The 23490-nt window shown below is 44.4% G+C and overlaps 1 protein-coding gene across 9 annotated transcripts in view; it reads right to left on the bottom strand.

Moving 5' to 3' along the window:
• Positions 1–15001: 15001 nt before the first annotated feature.
• Positions 15002–23490, bottom strand: part of FOXN3 (forkhead box N3) — a 214955-nt gene continuing 206466 nt past the window's right edge. For all 9 annotated transcript variants that reach the window (XM_030030235.1, XM_030030294.1, XM_030030282.1 and 6 more), the window contains one exon: positions 15002–22462. In XM_030030235.1, coding sequence (XP_029886095.1) covers positions 21913–22462 — 550 coding nt within the window. In that variant the 3' untranslated portion in view covers positions 15002–21912. The remainder of the gene's footprint in view (positions 22463–23490) is intronic.

Here is a 23490-nt window from a genome sequence, read left to right as displayed (position 1 = left end):
AGGGCAGAAGGGAGACTCCCAAATGTGACCACAGCCACAGAGAGCCCAGCCTGCCTGTTGTGATGTCCTCCTATCCATGAATGAGTAGCAGGATGATACTAAAGCTTCCTATAGAGGGTCAAATGGAGCAGCCTGATGTATCAAAGCCTTGGGAAGAGGGGGGCAAGGAAGGCTTATCCTGGTCTGTGTATCACTGATGGCAAGTGATCCGGTGCCACGTGCTCGGTAGGAGAGTGATCAGCACAGCCCAGAGAAAGCAGCACAGATATGACAGCATGTCGGTTATCCACTGAACACTGGTGACAGAATGGAATGTAATCTGCATGTTTATGTTCAGAGATTAAAGACAACAACTGGCTCCAACAGAATGTGCTGTCCTGCAATGGAGAACAGAAAAAGATGCTTATGTAAAATGGCCTGGCAGCAGTGCACAGAAGGTACAAGCGGACTCATTTTCTCCTGCAGGCAGCACAGAAAGGGATTACTATTCGGGGGGGGGAGGGAGGCAGGAACAGGGAGAAAGAAATTAGGAGTCCAGATGTCTACTCTCTATATACAGTTTCCAAGGGCTTTGGAAATAAAATAGAAAAAAAACATACTGTGCCACAAAGTCAGACATGTATGCAAGGAGTCCACATTTATTCAGGACTGAGGTTGTGTTATGTGACTTTAAGCAAAACTAATCAGCTGGACTGAGTCTCCTCAGTCTTCTCCAGCACCTGTGAACCTGAGAGGCAGATTTTGCAGACCTAAAAGTCAGTCCCTCCCTTCCACTGGGATGCAGCTGTCTAAATGTCTTGGTCTCTCTTAAGAGATCTCGGACTATAGGGTGGGTGAACTGTAAGGGAAGTGGGGGCTGGTGCGATCCCCTCATTCATGGCTTTGGCAGCTACAGTCTATATTAAATTAGTGGCCATGGAATAATTCAACCCATTCTGGAACCTAAGTGCAAAAAGGGGCAAGCTTAGGTTGGCCATGATATAGTCAATGAGAATTTAAATAGTATTGTAAATAGTATTCAAGCTTAATTAGGGCTGAGAGAAGGAATGCCAAAATGCCAGAGGCTACCTTACCTTACCCCTTGGAGGAATACAACTCCTGACACTAGCAGACTAGAAGAAAGAAGTCGCTTAGAAGTCCTGATGCCTTCCAAACACCACGTGCAGCACGATCAATATCTTACCTAGACCTAGACTGACCTTTTAGTTCCTTTTTGTGTCTTTTCTCATGGGAGGTACCAGTCATCTCTGCCATGATGAAAATAGAAAAGCTGCTATCTGCTTGTGCCCAAAGGTTTATGAAATAAGAGAAGAGTATAAGAAACAAAAACAAGTGGTACTCTTCTTGCTATCACTTCCCTGCTCCCTTCTTGAAGCCACTTTCTGTATCCTTAAAGGTGCTGTCCTACTGGTGGTAAGCAGCGAGGTGGGAGCCCGTCACAGGAAAATGTGCCAAAGTTTCCTATTTTACTCACTGTCAGTTGACAGCAGGACAGAAAATCATCCCTAGGCAGTTAGCATAGGAAAGTTACTTTTTAACTGAGGTGCACTGCACAGTATACGGAGACAGATCAATGGAGGACAATAGAAATCTAAATTGACAGTACACTAATAATTGTTGGCATTAACTAATCAGATGGGATTTTAAAATTCACACTGTGAACATTGATATTTTCTGTGTGATGGGAAGACAGTTTGAACTGATATTTTTTTCTATTAATAAGTGTTTGAAAGGCTGTTAGAAGAAATTATTGCTGTAGTAATCAGAGCTCTCTGTGTGAAATCGCTTCATAGGCTTTGAGTTTCATAAAGCAGGAGATAGTCTGTATTGAAAATAGTATGAGCCTTTACCTGGCTGCAATAACAATGTAGAAGTTATCTTTGCTTTAAATCATCTTTTAATTCATTCACCAATATGCTGTTTTCATGATGATCTCTGGAAGACAGGCAGGGCACAGGGCAAGGCCACTGAAGAAATTTTGGCAGTTATCTGGGGAGGGGGTTCTGCCACCCTCCACTGATGGACAATAACTCTGCCCTACTCCCTAGCCCCTCTGCAGACTTCACCAGGCAGCACTCTGTCAGGATGGAGCTGCCCATGTAGGCTCCCCCAGCTCTCCGCCAAGGGGAACAGGATCAAAGGACGCCAGCCCTGTGTGTTTCGGATAAAACTGCTAGCTGCCACTGGCTTATATGCCTGCAGCCCTGAGAGACCCTGCATCAACACTGGAGCGGGCGCAGTTACGTTTGTTTAAGCAAACACTGTCATGTTTCTCTTCTCACTAATGAAGGTCAAACCATATCAGATTTAATGGCATCTTTAGACTACAGTGCACATCGGGTTAGACGTTTCCCTGTGTTTGCACAGGTGTTCGATGCATCAAAGGAAGAGCCTGGCTGGTTCTTACAAATATAAACATGTTGGTTCATAAAGACAAGAATGTTCTTAGGATCGTAGAATCATACAATCATTTCGGTTGGAAAAGACCCTTAAGATCATTGAGTCCAACCGTTAACCTAACACTACCAGGTCTGTTTCTTGAGCATGCATTGGTTGTGTGATTAGTGCACATTATTTAGCAGCAGGTGGCTACACACAATGGCATCTAGCTCTCGCTTTGACTGGGGAAAAATGTTATTCCCATTTCCCAGAGTGGAGCTGAGACTAATACTGTAACTTGTACTGATGTTCAACAATGCTGTGCCAGCTACTGCATGTGAAATCCAAATGAACCTTCCTTTTGCCAAAGAATTATATTTATGACATAATACACCTACAATATTATGCAAGAAGGAGTCTGGAAATGAGCGTTTGACACTCTGTCCATATCAGAATAGCTCTTCAGTCCAGAAAAAAACAACTGTTAACACCTTCTGATACTCCTTCCCAGCAGCCTGCTACAGGGGTGAACAGATTCACCCCCGCTTCAAATAAAATCCTTTTGTTTTTGCCTTGAGTTCCCCACTCTCATTTCTGCCTTTACCTTATGATCAATACAGTCTAAGCTTAGGGAATATTATCAGAGCCATGATTTCAACCTCTAACATTATAATCCATAGGGTTGCTGGGAGCATTAGAACATCCAGGATAAATTAATTCAGTGTAAGTAAAAGCTTTGAAGCTAGGAGCATCACCAGGCTTTTGAAGCTTAAGCCCTGTTTAGATTACTTGATTAAAGTAGGTCCAAAGCTTCACCAATCAATATATTTTGCTTAAGAGCAGTGTTGATACAGAAGCATATTTAATTGGATCTGCAGTACCCCGCCCAGAAGATGGTCCTTGAGAGCAAAACGAGATAACGTGCATGGGGGGGAGAGGGGCAAAATCATTGCCATGTTTTTGTGCGTGCCTGCGAGATTACTTGCAGCAGTTGTACAGAATAGCCTGTGTAAAGGAAAAGGGAGCAGGGAAATGACAAGAAAATCATAGGCTTGGAAAAGAAGTAACTGAATCTTCTATTAGTTTAAAATTGTAAAAAAAAATGACCAAATGTAAATAGACATACCTACAGATATGCGTTATTAAAGGGACAGACCTGCTATTTGGCCAATTTAACTTTTGCCGCCAGCTTCGGTGGAACCAGGACTGATGGTCTGGTTACCTGGACGGCAACATCTCTGACAAGATTACCAGCATTGTACCCGTGGGCCAATATTGACAAAAAGAATGTTGGAATGAGTCCAGAGGAGGGCCACAAAGATGATCAGAGGGCTGGAGCACCTCTGCTATGAGGACAGGCTGAGAGATTTGGGGTTGTTCAGCCTGGAGAAGTGAAGGCTCTGGGGACACCTTATAGCAGCCTTCCAGTACCTAAAGGGGCCCTACAAGAAAGCTGGAGAGGGACTTTTTACAAGGGCATGCAGTGACAGAACAAGGGGTAATGGCTTTAAACTGAAAGAGGGTAGATTTAGATTAGATGTAAGGAAGATGTTCTTCACTGTGAGGGTGGTGAGGCACTGGAACAGGTTGCCCAGAGAGGCTGTGGATGCCCCACCCCTGGCAGTGTTCAAGGCCAGGTTGGATGAGGCTCTGAGCAACCTGGTCTAGTGGAAGGTGTCACTGCCCATGGCAGAAGGGGTTGGAACTAGATGATCTTTAAGGTCCCTTCCGACCCAAACCATTCTATGATGCTATGATTCTATTTGTACTAAAATTAAGAAAACTTTAGCCTGACCATTAGATCATAGTTGAGTGTGGTGGGTTGGCCCAGGCTGGACGCCAGGTGCCCACCAAAGTAATTCTATCACTGCCCCTCTCATCTGGACAGGGGAGAGAATATATAACAAAGGGCTTGTGGGTCTAGATAAGGACAGGAGAGATCACTCACCAATTACCGTCACGGGCAAAACAGACTCAACTTGGGGAAAATTAACTCAACTTGTTACCAATCAACCAGAGTAGGGTAATGAGAAATAAAACCAAATGTCAGAACACCTTCCCTTCACTCCTCCCTTCTTCCCGGGCACAACTTCACTCCTGGATTCTCTACCTACCCCCCAGTGGCACAGGGGGACGGGGAATGGGGTTTACGGTCAGTTCATCACACATTATCTCTGCCACTTCATCCTCTTCAGGGGCAGGACTCATCACACTCTTCCCCTGCTCCAGCATGGGGTCCCTCCCACGGGAGACAGTCCTCCACAAACTTCTCCAACATGAGTCCTTCCCACAGCCTGCAGTTCTTCACAAGCTGCTCCAACATGGGTCCTTTCCGCAGGCTGCAGTCCTCCAGGCACAGACTGCTCCAGTGTGGGTCCCCCACAGGGTCACAAGTCCTGCCAGAAAACCTGCTCCGTGGGCTCCTCTCTCCACAGATCCGCAGGTCCTGCCAGGAGCCTGCTCCAGCGTGGGCTTCCCACGGGGTCACAGCCTCCTTTGGGCATCCACCTGCTCTCGTGTGGGGTCCTCCATGGGCTGCAGGTGGATATCTGCTCCACCGTGGACCTCCCTGGGCTGCAGGGGAAAGCCTGCCTCACCGTGGTCTTCCCCACAGGCTGCAGGGGAATCTCTGCTCCGGCGCCTGGAGCACCTCCTCCTCCCTACTTCTTCACTGACCTTGGGGTCTGCAGGGTTGTTTCTCTTACATGTTCTCACTCGGCTCTCTGGCTGCTGTTTTTGTGTGCCCTGCAACTTTTTTTCCTTCTTAAATATGTTATCACAGAGGCTGTGATAACCACTATCGCTGATGGGCTCGGCCTTGGCCAGCGGCAGGTTTGTCTTGGAGCCGGCTGGCATTGGCTGTCTCAGACATAGGGGAAGCTTCCAGCAGCTTCTCACTGGAGCCACCCCTGTAACCTCCCCTGCTACCAAAACCTTGCCACACAAATCCAATACAGTAAGAAATGCCAAAAATACAATCATCTCATGATTTTTTTCTCACCTGAGAAGATGAATATGCAACAGGTACAACAGATAATGGGGGAAAGCACAGGTTTAGTTTTGCTCCTCTTGCTTCCTTGCTTTACCTCTAGGGTTAGTTATAGCTGTTTGGTTATTCACATATAAAACTTCCTTCAAATGAGGGGTAGGGCAGGGCAAAATAGTGGGTCAAGCCAAACCAAAGAACACGCCAAAAATGCTTTGCTTTCTTCATCAAAGGGAGTAATTGTTTTATGTCAGTAGAGCGCAGCTAAAATTAGTAGTGCCGTTGGCAGAATTGCCGGCAGCCCCCTGTTTAAGGGCTGCTGAAGCCTTGGTTACATGGGGAACAGTTTGGCAAGAAGTGCATGAGGTCCTAGGTCCAGCACACAAAGGAACTTGCTCACTCTCAGCTGCACAGCAGCTCTGCACCATGCGGACAGGAGGTGACCTCCAGCAATGAGCTCCTCTGGTAGGAAAGAAGCCATGCATGCATGAGGTATGCCTTCAGGGCTGTGGGGAATGCAAAATCATGGCTTCGATACCAGCACTGGTGCTTAGAAACAAGGCTGTTGTTTGTATCCCGATGGAAAACATAATCCATTTAGACTTCTAATTGGACTTGATTAGACATTTAGACAACTTTTTTGCAGTAGCAATTTAAATGAATTAGTTATATTTTCCAGCCTACTGAACAGATTAGACAAGCAAATGATGTGCTAGCTTCATGCCACGGTGTGCCCCATCTGCAATGCCTAAGAGTTCTGTAGCTCCTTAAGGAGCACCATGAGGCCTGACTCCACCGCAGTGCCAGCGAGCCATGAAGGTAAGCTGCTCCCTAAGAGACAGGGACCTCTCCAGCCAGGGCCTGGTCCCACAGTACCTGAGCAAGGTGAGCACAGCAGACTTGGAGACAGTAGCCAGGTTCTACCAAGAATCCAGATCTCATCAGGCAACTTTGTGCTTATGAGGCAGCTCCGAAATGAAGCTGGGAAGTCAATCAGCTGGTCAGATTCAGGTTCAGTGACAGTAACCAGGGTTGGATACAGCACGGCGATTGCTGGGCAGGTCCACAGTGACAAGGCAGGTCTGGGGGTCAAGCTGGGAAGTCAGTCTGCTGGTCAGGGTCTGGATCCTCAGGGTCCATGGCCAGGCACAGGCATGGCTGTCGTTGAGCTGGCGACTGGTACTCCTACAGCATAGCTCAGGCAAAGACTGACAGCCCAGGGCTGAGCTGAAATGGGGTGTTTGCGTCCATGGGCAGGGGTGTAGGTAGACACCCCAGATGTGGCTGGTCAGGGCCATTAAGGTCTGTTAGTACCCTGACATTAAATGTGATTGTGCAAGACAAACGTTTGCTTTTTCATTTCAGCAAGAACCTCAGTTTGGAGCTGGTGTTTGCTCATGTCATGATAGTAAACACGCGCAGGAAAAGCTCACAAAGAGAATGAAATGAACATGCTATGATACTTTCATGTCTAAAAAGGATTTTGCTCTGGAGCATCCGCCCCTGTACTGAAAACTTTGAGCAGAGCACAGGGTGGGTTATCTTAGAGAAGTGCAGGTGTTTGCTCAGAAGACAATGCAAGGCAGTGCAGTCTTCCTTTGCTGTGTTAAGGATCTATGCAGAAAGCATTTCTGACAGTTTACACCAGACTCCCTTGACCAGCACAGCTGCTGTCTGGCCTGCTGACCCCCTGGCACAGCACAAAAGACCCCCATGGAGAGTGAAGTGCAAAGGTATCTCAAGCACCTCACAGACACCGATCATCCCTATTGCCAGTGTAAGTCAATCAGTGCTCCACGTACACAGTCCCGCTGATGTCTATACAACAATGCCATACGGGGGGGTCAGGGCTGGTCCTGAAAGAGTCTTCCTGCTATACTGGTCTTAAGGTAAGTGAGCTCCGCTGCTCAGAGCACAGCACAGCTGGGATGTGCTGACCTGTCCCCCGGGTAATTCATTTGGCACCAACCACCCTGTGTACCTGCACCCAGGGGTCCCACCAACCAGCCTCCTCTCCTCCCCACAGCGTGAGTGGGGTTAGTTCTGGCACGCTGAAGATTTTCCTCACCAGTTAGCAGTGGAAAACTGCATGTTGCACCATATCCCCACATGCCTCACTGGATGTGTAGCTTCCACATTCAGACTCTAGGTAGCATGAGCCACAGTACAAGAGAAAGTGCAAGTCTCTATTGCCAGAGGTGACTAAATCCCAGCCAGGATGTGCTGTGTATTTCAAGGCAATAAATCCACACAGTATTTGCCTCCATAACAGCCAGAGACTGAGACAAAAAATTTGCAGTTTGGAAGCTCAAACCCAAAGACAGACGAGGAGTGAGATGTCTTGGATAATATTGGGATTAGGACTGGGGTCTTTTCCATGAGTTCATACCTCAGCAGAAGACTGAGCAGATGACACCCAGCAATCTGATACGACTCACTGGTAAGCAGATGCAAACAATTTGATAAGACTCACTGGTAAGGACATGCAAACAAAACACCCTGGCCGAGATGAAAAAGTTGTCAGGGCAGGACCCTCTCAGCTGGTTATCCCTTCCCTTGGCAGCTCACAGCGCACCTCAGGCTCTGTCCATCTCCCCACCAAGGCGTGGGCTGAGCCTTTGCCCCAGAATCCCAGTCCTGGCTCCCATGAAAAACTTCCTTCTTGGCGACATACCCCTTCCCTTTGGCAGGCCCCTTTGCAGCCTGAATCGTACAGGGGCTCCAGGCTTTTTCTCCCTCCTAACCCTAACCCTTAACATTGGGAGTGGGCTAAGTCTCATCTGACAAGCCCTGGCCATGCCCCATTGAAATACTTCTGAGGGGCTAATCCTTCTGGCAGCCCACCTCTTCCCTTGGCAGCCACTTTCAAACTTCTGTTTGTCGCAAAATCTGTATTTTATAGTAACATGTCTTCCTTCTAAAATGAAATATGTTTGTCTTTTTATTTTTATATGCATCAGACAGTTGTCCTCATAGTGAGCTCTCATGTATTTTAGTGGCATTTACAGTCTGCATGAATAAACAACTGGAGGCACTTGAAGGGCTACAAGCTTTGCCTGCCTTTGAGCAAATAATCTTTTCTTCTGCCCCTGAACCCTGAACCAGAAATGATTATAATTCTACCTTGCAAACACAGCCAGGCACAAGTTATTACTCGGCTGTTTCAAGATGAATTGCTTAAAAAAAAAAAAAAAAAAAAAAATCTCGCAGCTCTTGGAAATAATGAATCCATTTTTTTTGCCACTGCTACTTAACCCTAAAACAGGCCACCCAATGTAGGCTTTGAAGCCCAGCTACTCACGGCTACTTGGCCATGTCCAGTCCTTACTTCTTCAGCAGTGAGTTGTCCTACAGACTGGGGTCCCTGTATGATCCCTCCAGTCACTGCAAACACCACTGTTGATGGAGGCGATATTACCAGCCTGATGGAGGTGACTGATTTGCTTCCAGTTAGATACATTGTCACAGATTATTAATTTTACTGCAGCCTCATTTGAAGGGAGTGGTAAAGCAGCAAAGCAAGCAAACAGCTACTGTCTGCTTGGGAGTGCTAAATGCCCAAGCAATTAGTCTTCTCGTTCACTGAATTTAAGCAGCCCCCTGTTTTCACATTTGTTTACACTCCAGCTTACTAAAGCAAACAATGCCTGTGTAAGGTGAGACCTGTCTAAGAGGTCAGATGCTGGGTTAAGTCAGAGGGCTCTCTTTGCAAACAGCTGTAAAAACAGAGATAAGAAAAAATGGCGAAAGGTACTTAGTACCCTGATTTTGTGTTTGAGGCAGCCAGCCTGCCACCACCTAGGATATGGTTCAGTTGCCCGAAATGAAGCAAAACAGGATAGTAAGGCAGAAGAAAGGAGGATGGGGACGTGACTTTTCAGCAGCAGAGATGTATCCTGACATGGTACCTGGGAATCGGTTGATGATTCTCTTCCAAGTCATTTAACAAGTGGAATAATTTCAAGGCTGTGATTTTGTTCTCACTCACATCAGCATTCATCAGCCTCCATCCAGCCCACTGGAGGTAACGGCGTTTAGCTTAACTGAGATTCAGGCAAGCCCTCCAGGCAGTTTTTTAATATCATTTAACTTTGGTACCTGGGTGAGGAAGTCACACAAGGCAGCTGGGCCCCAGATGGCCAGGAGCAGCCACAGTGCTGGGACAGTGGCAGTGGTGGCACTGAACAGGCAGCCACGGTGCTTTGGTGCAGGCAAAATACTTTAAAAAGTGGTGAGGGAGAAATCCCTCAGAAACAAAAGGGCTAGCAGAGACAAAGCCATGTTGGCTTCCTACCTCAGATGCCAAGCACTCGCTTCTGAGAGGGCTTCTCCCCCAGTCCTTTTCCTACGGCTCCTGGACGCCTCAGGCAGCACCAGGAACCTCCCATGCTATCACCTTGTCCTCCTTGGCAGCCAGTGGGAGCTTTCCTTTGCCTTCCCTTCCCCCCTACCTTGCTTGCTAAGCTCAGCAGTTCAAAATGGCTGACTGAATGCTGTTTGCAGCCTTTTAGACAACATTCCCCAAATCCATTTTTTTTGGTGGTGGAGCACCAGCTAGATCTCGCTGCAGGCACAGCTCCTCCCCACTGCTGCGCCAGGAGGAGATAGCAGGCGGTGGCCACCAGGAACAGGAGTAGGGTCTCTCCTCCTGATTGATGATCTGCTGCTTACAATACCGTAATACGCAAAGCCAGTTGTATTTGATTACACCCCGGGTAGTGTGGCTTCTGTAACTGAGACCGTGAATGAACTAGGTTGGAATAAGCAAGTGTATTAATTAGTATGCTGATAGCAGAATAAAGCTATTTTTAAAATCACTGAACAGCACTGCTCTTTACAATGATTGCAGAGATTATGTAAGATGATGATTAAAATCAGGTCCCTGCATCACAGACCGATCCGTGTTTTAAAGATGCAAAAACAAAGCTGCAAAGGAATGAGAGGAGACCGTATTATTTTAAAAGGCTCTCTGCTTGCTTGTCCTAATTCAGGGCAAAGCAGCCACATCATCAACCTCTTCGTTGTCATTCTCACTCATCCTACTTTTTCTATTATATTTTGCCAATAATATATATTTTGCCATTTGTTTTTTAAGACTGGGTGTGTACATATGGAAACGTCGGCTCAGGAGGAATCTGCTGCGTCATCCCACAATACGCAGCTGAGTTACAGGGTGTCCCTAATGCACAGCTTCTGACTCCTAAGCTGCATCTAGCAAAAGTATTTTCCTCCTATTTCTTGATGTACTAACACTCATTTAAAGAAGCAGGAGAAGAAAAATGTCGGCACTATCTTTGTGTATTGTCTAACTGATTGAAAGCAGACAGATAACAAGAAGTTGTGTCTCAGCAGCAGGAAGATATGACATTTCAGGACCAACCTACCAAAAAAGATGCTGCTGTTTTCAATGACAGTTATTTGGGAAAAGCCTCTAGAAACTGATTGTCATTAAAGACCTGGAGAGAACATCGCTTATGATGATAAACAGAGATTTTAAAATTTTGTGTTTACAGTCTCCTGCACTGTAATGCTTAGATTGCTATATATACACAATCATTATTTGATTTCTTACACCATGGTGAATAGCAGCACTGCTGATCAAATATAAAGCGGCAACCAATCCTAATGCAAATAGAAATATAAACAAAACCTGCAGATTTATAGGCAATCAAAATTATGTCAAACAGCGTAAGATTAAAAGCAGAGTGTATGTTTGTTATTAATTCTGACAGATGTTTGCTGTAGAGTGTTTTCCATGGAGTTTCTCACCATTGTTAATCATCTGTATTTTATGATGAAGTTTAAAAACTCTTTAATTATCTTATGTGGATTGAACGTGCCCAGTCAAAGCATCACAGTGTTAAAGCTGAAGATTTATTCCTTTATAATGGTTTTTTAAGAAGCAGACGTCACAGAAACCATTGCTATTTCATTTCCTGGCATAATACAGGATCTGGAGTACATAGAACAAAGCCTTTTGTCGTTATTTACATTCTCTTCTTTCTTTCTAGGCAACTTTACCAGATAGCGTGCATACATGAGCATAAGGGTCAAATGAAGCCTCTTTACAGGGATGTCTGTAGTAGCAGATGCTGCTGTGTTAGTAAAGGAATTTAACATAGAGGACATACAGACTTAGGCATCCTGGCCCGTATCAGAAATAGTGTGGCCAGCAGGAGCAGGGAAGTGATCGTCCGCCTGTACTCGGCACTGGTGAGGCCGCACCTGGAGTACTGTGTTCAGTTTTGGGCCCCCAATACAGGAAAGACATTGAGGTGCTGGAGCGTGTCCAGAGAAGGGCAACCAAGCTGGTGAGGGGCCTGGAGCACAAGTCTGATGAGGAGCGGCTGAGGGAGCTGGGGCTGTTTAGCCTGGAGAAAAGGAGGCCGAGGGGAGACCTTATCGCTCTCTACAACTACCTGAAAGGAGGTTGTAGTGAGGGGGGTGCTGGTCTGTTGTCCCAAGTAAGAAGTGATAGGATGAGAGGAAACGGCCTCAAGTTGCACCAGGGGAGGTTTAGGTTGGATATTAGGGAAAATTTCTTTACTGAAAGGGTTGTCAGACATTGGAACCAGCTGCCCAGGGAAGTGGTGGAGTCACCATCCCTGGAGGTGTTCAAAAACCGCGTAGACGTGGCACTTCAGGACATGGTTTAGTGGGCATGGTGGTGTTGGGTTGACGGTTGGACTCGATGATCTTAAAGGTCTTTTCCAACCTAAACAATTCTATGATTCTTTCTATGATTTTGTGTGTACCCGTTTTGTGCAAGACACCCATTAGGTACCTGCTCCCGCGAGCAAGCTGGGTGAGCCTGGAGACCCCATGGTTTCCCTCGAGTGCCCCGACCAGGCGAGGTCTGTCTTGCTTGCTTATTTGGGTGCCCAAAGCCTCGCACCTCTGGCCGTGCAGCTGCTGAACTTCAGCGAGGAGACTGCGGGTGGGGATGCACAGTAGCTCTGCAGTCTCAGTGGGAAGCACCCTGTCTGTGCTGCCTGGGCTGTTTGCACTTCCGTAGCCAAAATTTGCAATGTAAAAAGCTCACAGTCCGATACTTACGTGACCGCACGCTTCCACAACCACATCTACTTCTACCCGGTGAGCAGGGGCAGGAGCCCTACCATCACGCTTTACCTGGGGACTGCTAAAGGGGAGACACGCAGGGGGCTGGGAGCCCAGGAGCAGCCGCCCCGGGGCGGGTGCCCGTACCCGGGGCGCGGGCCGGCGCTCTCCCTCTGCCCCGTGCGGCCCCCAGGGGCTCCGTGGCGGAGCGCAGCCACGGCACCTGCCCCCCGGGGGTCTCGGGGCCGGGGCCAGGCCCGGAGCGGGCCAAACGCCACCGCGGCCGAGGTGCCGAGGGGCCGAGGGGCCGCCCTGGCCGGGTTCCAGCACGGAGGCGGCAGCACCAGCCCTGTGGGCGCCGGCCAGGAGCCACCCTGAGCTGGTCACGGCCGGTTCCAGCCAGCTGAGGGCAACAACGGGGAGGAGCCTGCCGAGCGCCGCCGCTGCGGGCACTGGGAGGAGCAGGGGGTGCTCCTCCTCGGGTCTGTTTCATAAAGGAACCGGCAAACGAAGGGCTGCTGGAGACCCATCCGAGGTCGAAAGGGGTCTGTGCGCTCCTGAGGGACTGCGGCCTGTGGACACCCATGCCGGAGCAGGGACACCCCTGAAGGAAGAGCAGCAGAGGAACCAAGCAGCAGAATGAGCCTCTACATCGATCACTTCCACTGCTCACGCTGCCCAGCGGCTTGCCAGAGGTGTTTGGACAAAATGAGTGCAACCCGTGGTGGAAAGAAGGGCGCTGAGACTGGAGAAGAGGTAGGACAGGTGTTTATGTAAGCGGTTGGTTGGTTGTCCTTTCTAAATACCCAAATGAGCGATCAGAAGTCTGTCTTAATTGGCAATGAACTAAAACTTGCAACTTGAGAGTGTTTTGCCCGTGATAGGCAAATTGCAAGGTTGCACAAAAAAGCCTGTAGCACAACTGGGATTCAACATATCTCAGATAGCGTGCCTGATCTAAATGGTTTAAGGCCCTCACATAATGCCCTACGCTGAAACAAGCCCAAGACCAGTCTCTTGGCAAGCTTGCTGGCTTGCGCGTAAAGGCTAAAACATTTTCTGTGGAGTCTGTGGGTCTCCCTGCTCCTCTACACATCACTACAGATCCATCCACAGACCGTGCCAAGTGATACTTGCTTAACTGGCAGCGGATGGGAGGGGGTATCCATTAGAGGAAGATGGTCCAGAGCACAGTTAAGTGTTTTTTCCTTCTCATCGGTTTCCTCTCATCTCGTCTCCTTGGCCAAGTTTTTTCTCTCCTCTTTGCTCCGTTGCAGCAGCAGTGGACACTGAGGGTGGGTTACAAACGGAAACTTTTTCAGGCAATACAGAATTATCAATTGCCTGGTCAGATATCGGGGCTGGGCATTTTTATGCTCTTTTGTGTATATCTTGGACATTTGTTTCTTCTGCCCCACTCCTCCCAGGACCTGTTTACATCCACCTTGTCCCTCAGATGCCTACCACGGTGGTCTCCAATACCAACAGCTCAGGATGGCATCAAGACAAGTGAGGGGGACACTTTTATAGCTCCGGGTCAGCTGGAGTTCCAGCCTCAGCAGCCATACATTCTCATTACATAGCTGAGAAACCATCCTTCCTTGCTTCAGCAGCACCTCAAACCAGGTGTGGCAAAGATTTTAATTTGACAGATAAACAGGGGGGCTTTTTTTCTTCTCAGTCCTTTTAAAAGTTTGATCTATAGATACATGAGGGTCTTCATAGAATGCTTTGAAACCACAGTGTTTGGGGTATGATGTTATTTATAAGAATTTACTATTCAGTTTAATTTTGAGAATGCTATGAGGCAACTACAATTTTTTATACCCTTTATTATTCACTCTCTGAAGAGCTGACTTTTGCACTGTTTTCTTCAATTCTAGACTTAGGTTCGATCGCTGGATCTATACAGAGGGGCACCGAACAGGCTAGTTTTTAGCACTGGTGAACAAAGAGCATTACTGATTCCTGCAGCAGCCCAAGGTGACCAGGGGAGGCTCCAAGTATTTGAAGAGCAGGATACCTCCTAGGTGGTTACAGATTGAGTCAGTTGAGGCAGCTAGCTTTGAAGCTCTTGGCTCTACAGGATTTCCTCCTGCAAACAATCCCTTCATGCTGCAAGATAAAGGAGTAATGTGGCAAAAGAATTAAGAGTTCTGGTGCTGCAGAAACCAGAATAAAGCCTGGGGAGGGTTGATGATGCAAAGATAAGAAAGCAATGTTTTTCAGGATGTTATATATATATACAGTTAGACATGTCTTATTACTGAATCTCTTCTGATTGTTACTAATTAAAAAAAAAGAGAGATACAATTCCCAGTGAAATCAGCTTTGTTTCCAGGCTGCAAAACTGATGAGAAAGGAAGATCAGGCCCTAACTTAACAGCAATTTAGTATGTCTAGCTATTTGCACATGACAGCAAACTAACATGAGCTGGTATCTACTGCAGTGAAGATACAGGTAACATCCCATGGGGGCTATTTAATAATGTAGGAATTAATTTGTAAAAAAATCACTGTTGTTCCTCCTTAGTATCTGGGCATATTTTGAAGCCAATATTCACACAACTACAGTTGTTCAATTGATGCAACTCAGTAATTTTTATTGCAACTGGAAGACAATACATCACAGAAACTTTATGGTAGGTTTTGGGAAAGTGTTATTTACAATAATAATTGATGAAATAGTTTGTCTTTGGCAATATGATTACACATCAAGAAAATGTAAAATGCAAGTATGCCTCTAAATCAACATTTTCATATTTCCTAAAGATCAGCTGATTGCACTTGCCTTCGGACTGCTCATTTAGGTAAACACAAATACAACTTAACATCACTGTTCATTCCCCATCACAGTTCGTATTTTAATATTGATGAAATTGGCAGTTTCAGACGCCAAGTACAGGAAAAAAATTGGCTTATCACTGTACTAAATTAACTTATTGGCCAGTTAAGGTCCTGTGACCCTTAAGCACTGATACTAAATCTCTTGGTCTTTTGATTGCTTTATCACTTTTTTCTGTAAAACAAAATATTTCAGAAATTACAGATCAGAGTATAAAAAAAATGTACAAGTCCATAATGCTTTTCATACACACACAAATCATTCCCCCCAACATTTTACATCATGGCAGTTTTAAGTAGTGAGTGTGAATGATGCAGGCATGGAACTGGTTATCAAATACAGGTATGACTTTAAATTGTTGTCCCACACACATACTCAGGAAATGGACAATGCTCTAGCAACTTAAAAATGTACTTAAGTTCAATGTCATCTGAATGAAAAAAGAAAGTCTTGGGATTTCAGGCCAGAGTAAACAAATGAAAAAGATTCCCATTTCTAGACAATCAGTCATTCCAGAATCCAGCACTTAACTTCAGCACCCACTAAAATCCCCTCTAGCACTGAGGGCCAGCACAAGTTGTCATTTATCCCTTAAACCCTCAGGTGATGAGCTCTCATAACTGCTGGCCTGATCCAAAGCCCAACGAAATCAACTGAAAATAAAAAAGTGAAACAAAACCCCCTTCCACTGACTGTGAAAGGATGTTACATCAGGTTGATTTCCCCCTCTTTGCAAAAGGAAATGTGATACAGTAGAAAAACCATTATATAGCTTCAGATAAATATACCTTGTTTCAATGCTAAAACAAAACAAACCCCAAACTCCCCAAACCAGGAAAGGCTACTTATTAGAACAACTCAAAAGTGACCTTTAAATCATTTCTGGTTTTAAATGTACACCAGCAAAATACAGCACCATAGACACATTAGGTTGAGACTTTTTTTTTTGGTCAGTGAAGCTAGTACTTGTTTGCTGAACTGTGGAAGAATTATAAGGTCATGTACATGATCAAAGATAAAGCAACCCAGCTGACAAGTCTCTGCTTAATTCAAGAATAACCAGTACTAAAAATAAAAATGCAAAAATAAAAACCCCTAATAAACCACCATCAATTAATACTTTCTAAATAAAAGGGATTAACAGATGAATTCACAAATGTATGCAGATTTATACAGAACACCGAATGTTGTGTGTAAATCGTTATAAACTCCAGCTCAAAACAGAAACACACAAATGTATAGTTTGACTTACACATCCCATTTCAAAGGAAAAGAGACATCATTACAACTTGGTAACTGTGCTAACTGCAATATAAACCAAACAGAAATTCAAAGTTTGGCAGATAACTAAGAAGAGGGTTATCACTTAGGTTATATAGCAAAGTGTTGATGTATATTACAGAGAGTAGTATAAATAATAAAAAAGTATTATTTAAATTAGATCACAGTGCTGCATTATGTGCATAACAGTGTTTGATATATTACTGGAGGGCTGTGAAGAACACTACTAAAACTTAACTGGTCAGACAGTCAACACTGATACTCTGTTACAATCAGGAGGATGTATTCAAATGCTCTTTTGGTGGCAAAGTCAAGAAAATGTTTCAAAGTATTTCCTACAAAATATGCCAATGAGCTATTCAGGCAGTAGTGACATACCTGAAGGAGCTGGGTTTGCATTCTCCATGAAGTGAAGTAAATTGCATTGCATCTGAAATTGGAAATTCATTCTCTCGCTAGTTTTATTCTGGTCCAGGAGCACAGGAAAGTAACGTTTTCAAAAATGCCCAGGGCCAGATTAAAGGAAAAATGGTAATAATAGTAGTGAAACAGTGAAGATTTCCAGGAGCACTTGGATGTCTATAGCTCCACTGACTGCAAAGGAGATCAGACCTTTCAGGTTCTAGAAAACCTCAGATTGTGCTCATCTACATCTTTAGATGATTTGGGAGCCAAAATCTCAGTGAAAATCACTCACAGCTATTGAGAAACTGGGACAAAGTGTTGTTTTGGTCATTTTATCCCTGGTGCCATTTGGTGTACAATTTAGGATTTCATTCTCTGCTGAAATACGTTGATGTAACTCTACCTCACTCCAGTGAAGAATGCAGCCCCCGCCCCCCCGAGTTTCTCTATATCTTTTCCAAAGGTAGACAGTAATTCAGCCGAACACTGGGAGCCAATGCACCTCCTTTGGGATTCCCTTCTCCTGTTAAGGTAAGAGAAGAGCCAGAATATGGACCTCAATTGAACTGCCAGAGAGAAGAGAACACAGTCACAGGACAGTTCTCTAGTCCTATGCGGCATGCCTCCTTGCTCCCACATCAGGCTTTTCAGCTGTAAAACCCTGTGATCTTTGTAGAACTACTGCTGGTTTTGCCAGGAGAAGATCAGAATCAGACTGCTTTCAGAAACAGCTATGGGGTGATACATTAAAGCTGTTCAAGACCTGTGCTTGAATTTTTAAACGCAGGCAAAATCTGCATCAAAATGCAGTAGGACATCCAATTGCTTGCAGAACACAAGCATGGCTGGCAAATTTCACCTCCCTGCAGACACCGGTGAAATCTCCTTGTGGCATTAGCTCTGGCCTGCAAGAGCTTCTTGCTGCAAAAGGCATATTCCAAAGGAACCTGCCGTGAAGTCCAGCGACCCATACAATTCATGCCCACGTGAAAACTTGCCACTCAATGCTTGCTGACCTCCTGGGACTCCCCTAGCCCTCACCTGTCTTGGAGAAATGCTAATTTGGCAATACTGATAGAGTGAGAAAAATGGAAAGTTAGAGATTCAACGACTTCTCATCCCAAAATGGCTTAGTGAGGAAAACAAACAAACAAAACCAAACCATCTCATGTCTGGCAAGTGAGAGAGTTCGTAATACAGTGCAATTATTACTCCATTTTGGCATGATTCAGTAAAAGTAGAGACAACTGGATTGAAAAGCTGACATATTTTTTGGAAAACAAATCGGTCCCAATTCTTACAAAAAAAGAGAACTTCTCTGATGGAGTAGAACCAGTTCTGACAAAGCTAACGTTGTCAGCCAGGCACAAAAATGGTTTAAAAGGTGACTCCTCAATATTTTATACAAATCCAAATTATGTACTTCTCATCAATACTCAGAGTAAGGGTCAGTAAGGACAAGTTGTTTTTAAACTCCAGAAATAATCTGTTGATGGCATTAGCCCTCAGCCAAATTGCTGGTTCCTGAACATAACTTTGTACAAACTCCTACCGAATAATACCTCCTTAGCAGATCAGATTAAGAGCAACAAATTTTACATGAAAATAGATGCTTGCCAACATTTTAGGTTTACCAGCAAGTATATAAAGGAGTTGTTGAAGTCTTAGATAGATTATATATATATATATCTATATAAATAAAGATAACCTGCCTAATTAGATATTTATGCAAAATGACTGTTTTCTAAGGTGAGTAATACTAGTGGTAATTATATATTTAGCCACCAAGAGTCCACATTAATGAATGGTACTTGTTCAGCAGATACTGATCTCATTTGCACTGACACACTGCAATCAGTGAAGCTGCTCTGGAATTAGTGTCGTGACTGTGGACAGAATCTGGCCACTGGCACACAACCACATCGCTTTCCCTGGAGGACAGAGACGGCTGAGCCATGGTTTGAGTGTATTTTCTGCCACTAAATTTGACTTTTCAGTGTTGCTTTTTGATAAATATTACACCACTCCTGAGCTGGTACAACTATGCATTAATGAGCAAAGGTGGTGGCAAACTGATACTGTAGTATTTGAAATTTCAAATGACTCTCCCCAAAGTCCGTAAAAAGATGAAGGACCGAGTTTTCTTGTGCAGGGGTTGTATGGTTCACATGCTGCGGACTCTGGCTGTAGGGAGCGTCGATCTGGGAAGAAGCTGATTATCCCAGTCCAATCACACAAGGGAAAAGCTATGGCTCATTCATCTCTGTGCTACCTGGCCACAGGACTGGTCCTTCCTGTCTTCCCCAACTTTTATCTTAAGGGCTGCATGCAGCCAACAAAAGTTAGTATCCAGGTACTCCTGACTTAACCAACGCTGGGAATCAACCCTGCATGCATCTGCCCCAGCAAACTGAGGGGAGCGCAGAGCTGTTCCTTGCACTGTCTTTGGCTCTCTCCTTCCTTATCTGCAGAGCCGGCACTTGTGCTGGGCTCTGGCAGCTGTCAGGCAGCTCCTGGATCCCAGGACATGCTGGGTGAGATGGGAGGAGAGGCAGGCACCATTTTGCTGTGCTGCCCCCAGTGTGGCCCTGTTCTTTACATGCCAAAATGCTTGCGGAGCACAGGAACAGGTCCAGACCAGCCCACCCTTCAGTCCTTCCAGTTGCTAAATGAACACACACCACCACGGGCATCTCCAAATGCAATTTTTAGTTCACTCCACTGAGTGGGAAGTCAAACGCTTCTCTAACTCACTCTTCATAAACTAGATCCGTCTTGGTGAAACTGCTGCCTGAAACAGTTGCTAGGGATAAATATAAACCTATGTTCTTTTTAAGAAACAGACCATTTTGTTCTGTTAAGTGGTTGGTTCCTGGGATTTTCTTCTTGCCTCTAGGATATTCTAAGTGTAGAATTTTTCATGCCAAATTCATGAAGCCAAATGAGAGAGACTGTCTTATTTATTTCACAGCTTCCCTCTGCTGTAGGGATCTCCAATCTAATAGTCATCATTACCAGGAGAGTAGCACTATACCTGAATCACACTCTCTGTAACACTGTTTTTTCTCTGGACACCTCAGTAAGGCTCTTTACTAACTTCATTTTCTCATGGCAAATTAGCAAAGCTATTTTCTTGGCTACTTATTCCTGAATCAAATCAGAGAGTTTTCCTCAATTAACCTCCCATTATTCTCTTGATTCTGTCATACACACTCACTACTAAATTTGCCCTCAGATTATTGCGTCATGTTACACATGTACAGACGAAGAAAGGACACACTTTTACTTTTTTCTTTTTTTTTTTTTTCTTTTTTTTAAACAGAAGTAGGGAGAGGGGGGCTGAATGTGCAGACAAGGCAGTATAATTCAACCATCCAAGCCCTACCAGAGCATGAAGATTTTATTTTTTTATATTGCAGAGTAAGTTCCCCAACAGTCAGTGTTTGTCCCTGAAGAAGGTTAAACCTTAAACACCTGCTTCAAAAAAACCCCAACAACAACAAAAAAGAACCAAAACAAAAACAAAACAAAACAAACAAAAAAATAAAACCCCCAAAAACAAACTCTAAGCCTAAGGGCTTAAAAATTAGAGGCATAGCCTTTTTCTCTATTTTCTATATTTATATGAAAATAATTCATGCGTCATGCTAAATACATTATTTACCTTACAAGAACTTTGTCATCTTTGAATAAAAAAAATTGTTTGCTTTTTGTACTCCCCCCCTCCCCAAAGGAATCCATGCAATGTGGATCAAATTTCTTCTGCTGGCTATGCTGGTTGAATCTGGAAACCTGTTGTCATTTTTGCACAGATGAATCCTGACTGACGGTAACTGCACACTCATTTCTGAGGGCAGTGTAGGAGCTCTTTTGTTGTACTTCTGAATTTTACTGTTCACCAATATGCTTTCCTTTTATTTTTAAATACAGAATGCTACTAATGGCAGGTTTTGTAGCTTTTTTCCCCCAGTTAGATCAAGGATTTGATCCACAGAAAAAGATTCTGATGTATTTCCTTCCTTAATATCTACTGTAATTTCTTAGACTTGATTGCTTTTCACTCAGGCAGTTTAGAAGACATAGCTTGTTTTTCCCTATTACTATTATTTTTTGCACGCAGTGCCAATCTTCGGGCTTATGGCTTTTTGAACATTCTTTTAATTTAATATAGAAGACAGAATTCAATGAATAACGATGCTAACAGTGACCCCCCCCCTCCCATTTCTTCTTGTTATTTCACTGAAACCCATTGCATACATAGTTCAAATTTCCCCAAACTTAAAGTTATCAGTCTTCACATTATGAGCCACATATAGTACGTGAAGCACTCAAAGTGCATTATGGTTTGCGCAGTTGCCACCAGTGGCTGTCCAAAGACTTCTATGGCACAACGCATCCAAGTGCCACTAGATGGTTCTCGGTTTGGTGTTGAGAAGTAACGTGCCTCCTCTTTCCCCAAATCTCTTTATTCACATTCACTTCTAACCCAATCTTAAGGCCATTAAAAAAATATTCTTAAGGGCCAGGCCTGAATGATTACTAAATTATGCACAGCTCTTCTAGTATAAGAGGGATTTCCAAGTGCCCAATTTTACTCCCATCACGTTAATGTTGATGTCACTGCGTATTCAACCATGCATTTTTGACAAGCCGGAGAAAGCAATGGCAATTTTGGCTTTTTTTTTTGTTAACTTTTTGTCTTCAGGTAATGAAAAGCTTTTGTAAATTAGCTGAGTGTCAGTATGAGTTCTATGGCTTCAATCTCCTTTAAAAATAAAAATCTTAAGGGTCCAAAAAAAAAGAAAAAAAAAAAGAAAAAAAAAAGAAAGAAACAAACCAAAAACAAATAGAAAGAAAAACAAAAAGGAAAAAATTGCTGATATTGCCACAAATCATTAGAATTCACCTGACGTGCTGAAACAAAACTTTGTAAGTTCAAACAAATCATTGATTTGTTCTAATTTTTTGTGGTTTCCTTTTGCTCTTTCTGCCCCTTTGCCGTCCGATTGGTGATGTTGTTCAAACAGGATCGAATTCCTGCTAAATGCAGGAGCGATCCTGCTGCTTCTTTCATCTCCTCATCATCACTCTCAGGGGGCTTTTCTGTACGTCTCTTTTTAAGAGGCAGTGTGTCACTTGGTACTTTTTTCGCCTTCATTAAATGTTGCCTTTTCTTGTGCTGGGATGCATACCCACTGTCAGCTAAAGAATCCTTGGTCTCCTTCCGATTTTGCTTTTTGTCCTCCTCTTCCGTTTCACTATGGCTCTCGTGGCTCTGGAAGCTAACTTCACTTCCTTCACTGCTGTCTTGGCTACCTTTAGTTGCAAATTCATACTGGTCGTCAGCAGAGGAAGAGGAAACGGAGTCACTAGCAGGTGATGTGCTCCTGTGGTTGGAAGATTTGGCACTGCTGTAGTTGTGATCCTCCTTTGGGTCACCGCTAACAACTGGAGAGCCACAGGACTGTTCGCTTTCTGTCCGCATCCGGCAGTTTGTTATTCCATTCCTGTAAAAACAAATCAAAGCAGTCTTAGAAGCCACAGAGATGTGATCCGGCTTCAGTGCAAAAGATGATAAAGCCAACTGACAGATAATATAAAATTATGACTATCAAAGTAATGTCCATGCAAGCTGGTTTCAGAGCCTGACTCAAATTGCTCATGGATTGGACTCCACACATAAAACAAACCAAAAGACACGTAACAGCACAAGAGGCAGGAGCAAGTAGGGGATGATTACAAATAAATGATGTCTGAACAGTCCTGATTTACATTTCAACTAATAGTTTACACTTCCAAAAATAAAAAGAAAAAAACCCCATTCTTTTATCTACTGGATATTAAATAAACTCTGATGAGTTGCATAAATATCCTCTCTCCTTTTCCATATAAAATGATACTACCAAAAACATGGCGAAGAGACACTAGCTTTCTAGAGTAATTCTTTGCCTCCTCTCAAAGAGCTCTAGCGTTCCAAGGGTAGATGTTTCACCTGGAAGTAGCACAGCTTCCATTTAGGACTCTTTCCAACAGAAGGAGCAACTGAGTATAAACCCCAGGTCCAGTCACATTTCTGATTGTGATCAGTTTACGAATAATCTTAAAAGCAATACAATCTTAAGCCACTAGCTGACAACAAAATACTACAATGTGTTTAAAAACAAACAGTAGGGAAAAAAAAAGCTGGTTTTGCTCTAGAAGTTGTCATTTTCCCCTTTGGTTTTATGGCACTCGGTGCTCTGGGAACTACTGGAGCATGATATATTTAAAAACTAACAGTGTTCCTTTCTGCACTGGAAAGTACTAGAGCATTGCCACTGACTTTACAATATGGAATATAATGCTTGCAAGTCTGTTAAAGAAGGGACTGACCCTGTGCAGTGCTTAATTCCTGCTGAAAAAAGGAGAGGAAGATGCTCATCACTGAGTAAAGGCATCATCATTGCCACCTACCAGTCCACCAGCCTTGAACCCCTCTATCAGTTAAAAAAACCAACCAACCAAGCAAGACTGTTTAAACTACCACATGACAAAC

This window comes from Aquila chrysaetos, chromosome 2 (genome assembly GCF_900496995.4).
Source record: "Aquila chrysaetos chrysaetos chromosome 2, bAquChr1.4, whole genome shotgun sequence".
NCBI classification, from domain to species: domain Eukaryota; kingdom Metazoa; phylum Chordata; class Aves; order Accipitriformes; family Accipitridae; genus Aquila; species Aquila chrysaetos.
This window is presented reverse-complemented; position numbering and strand designations above follow the sequence as displayed.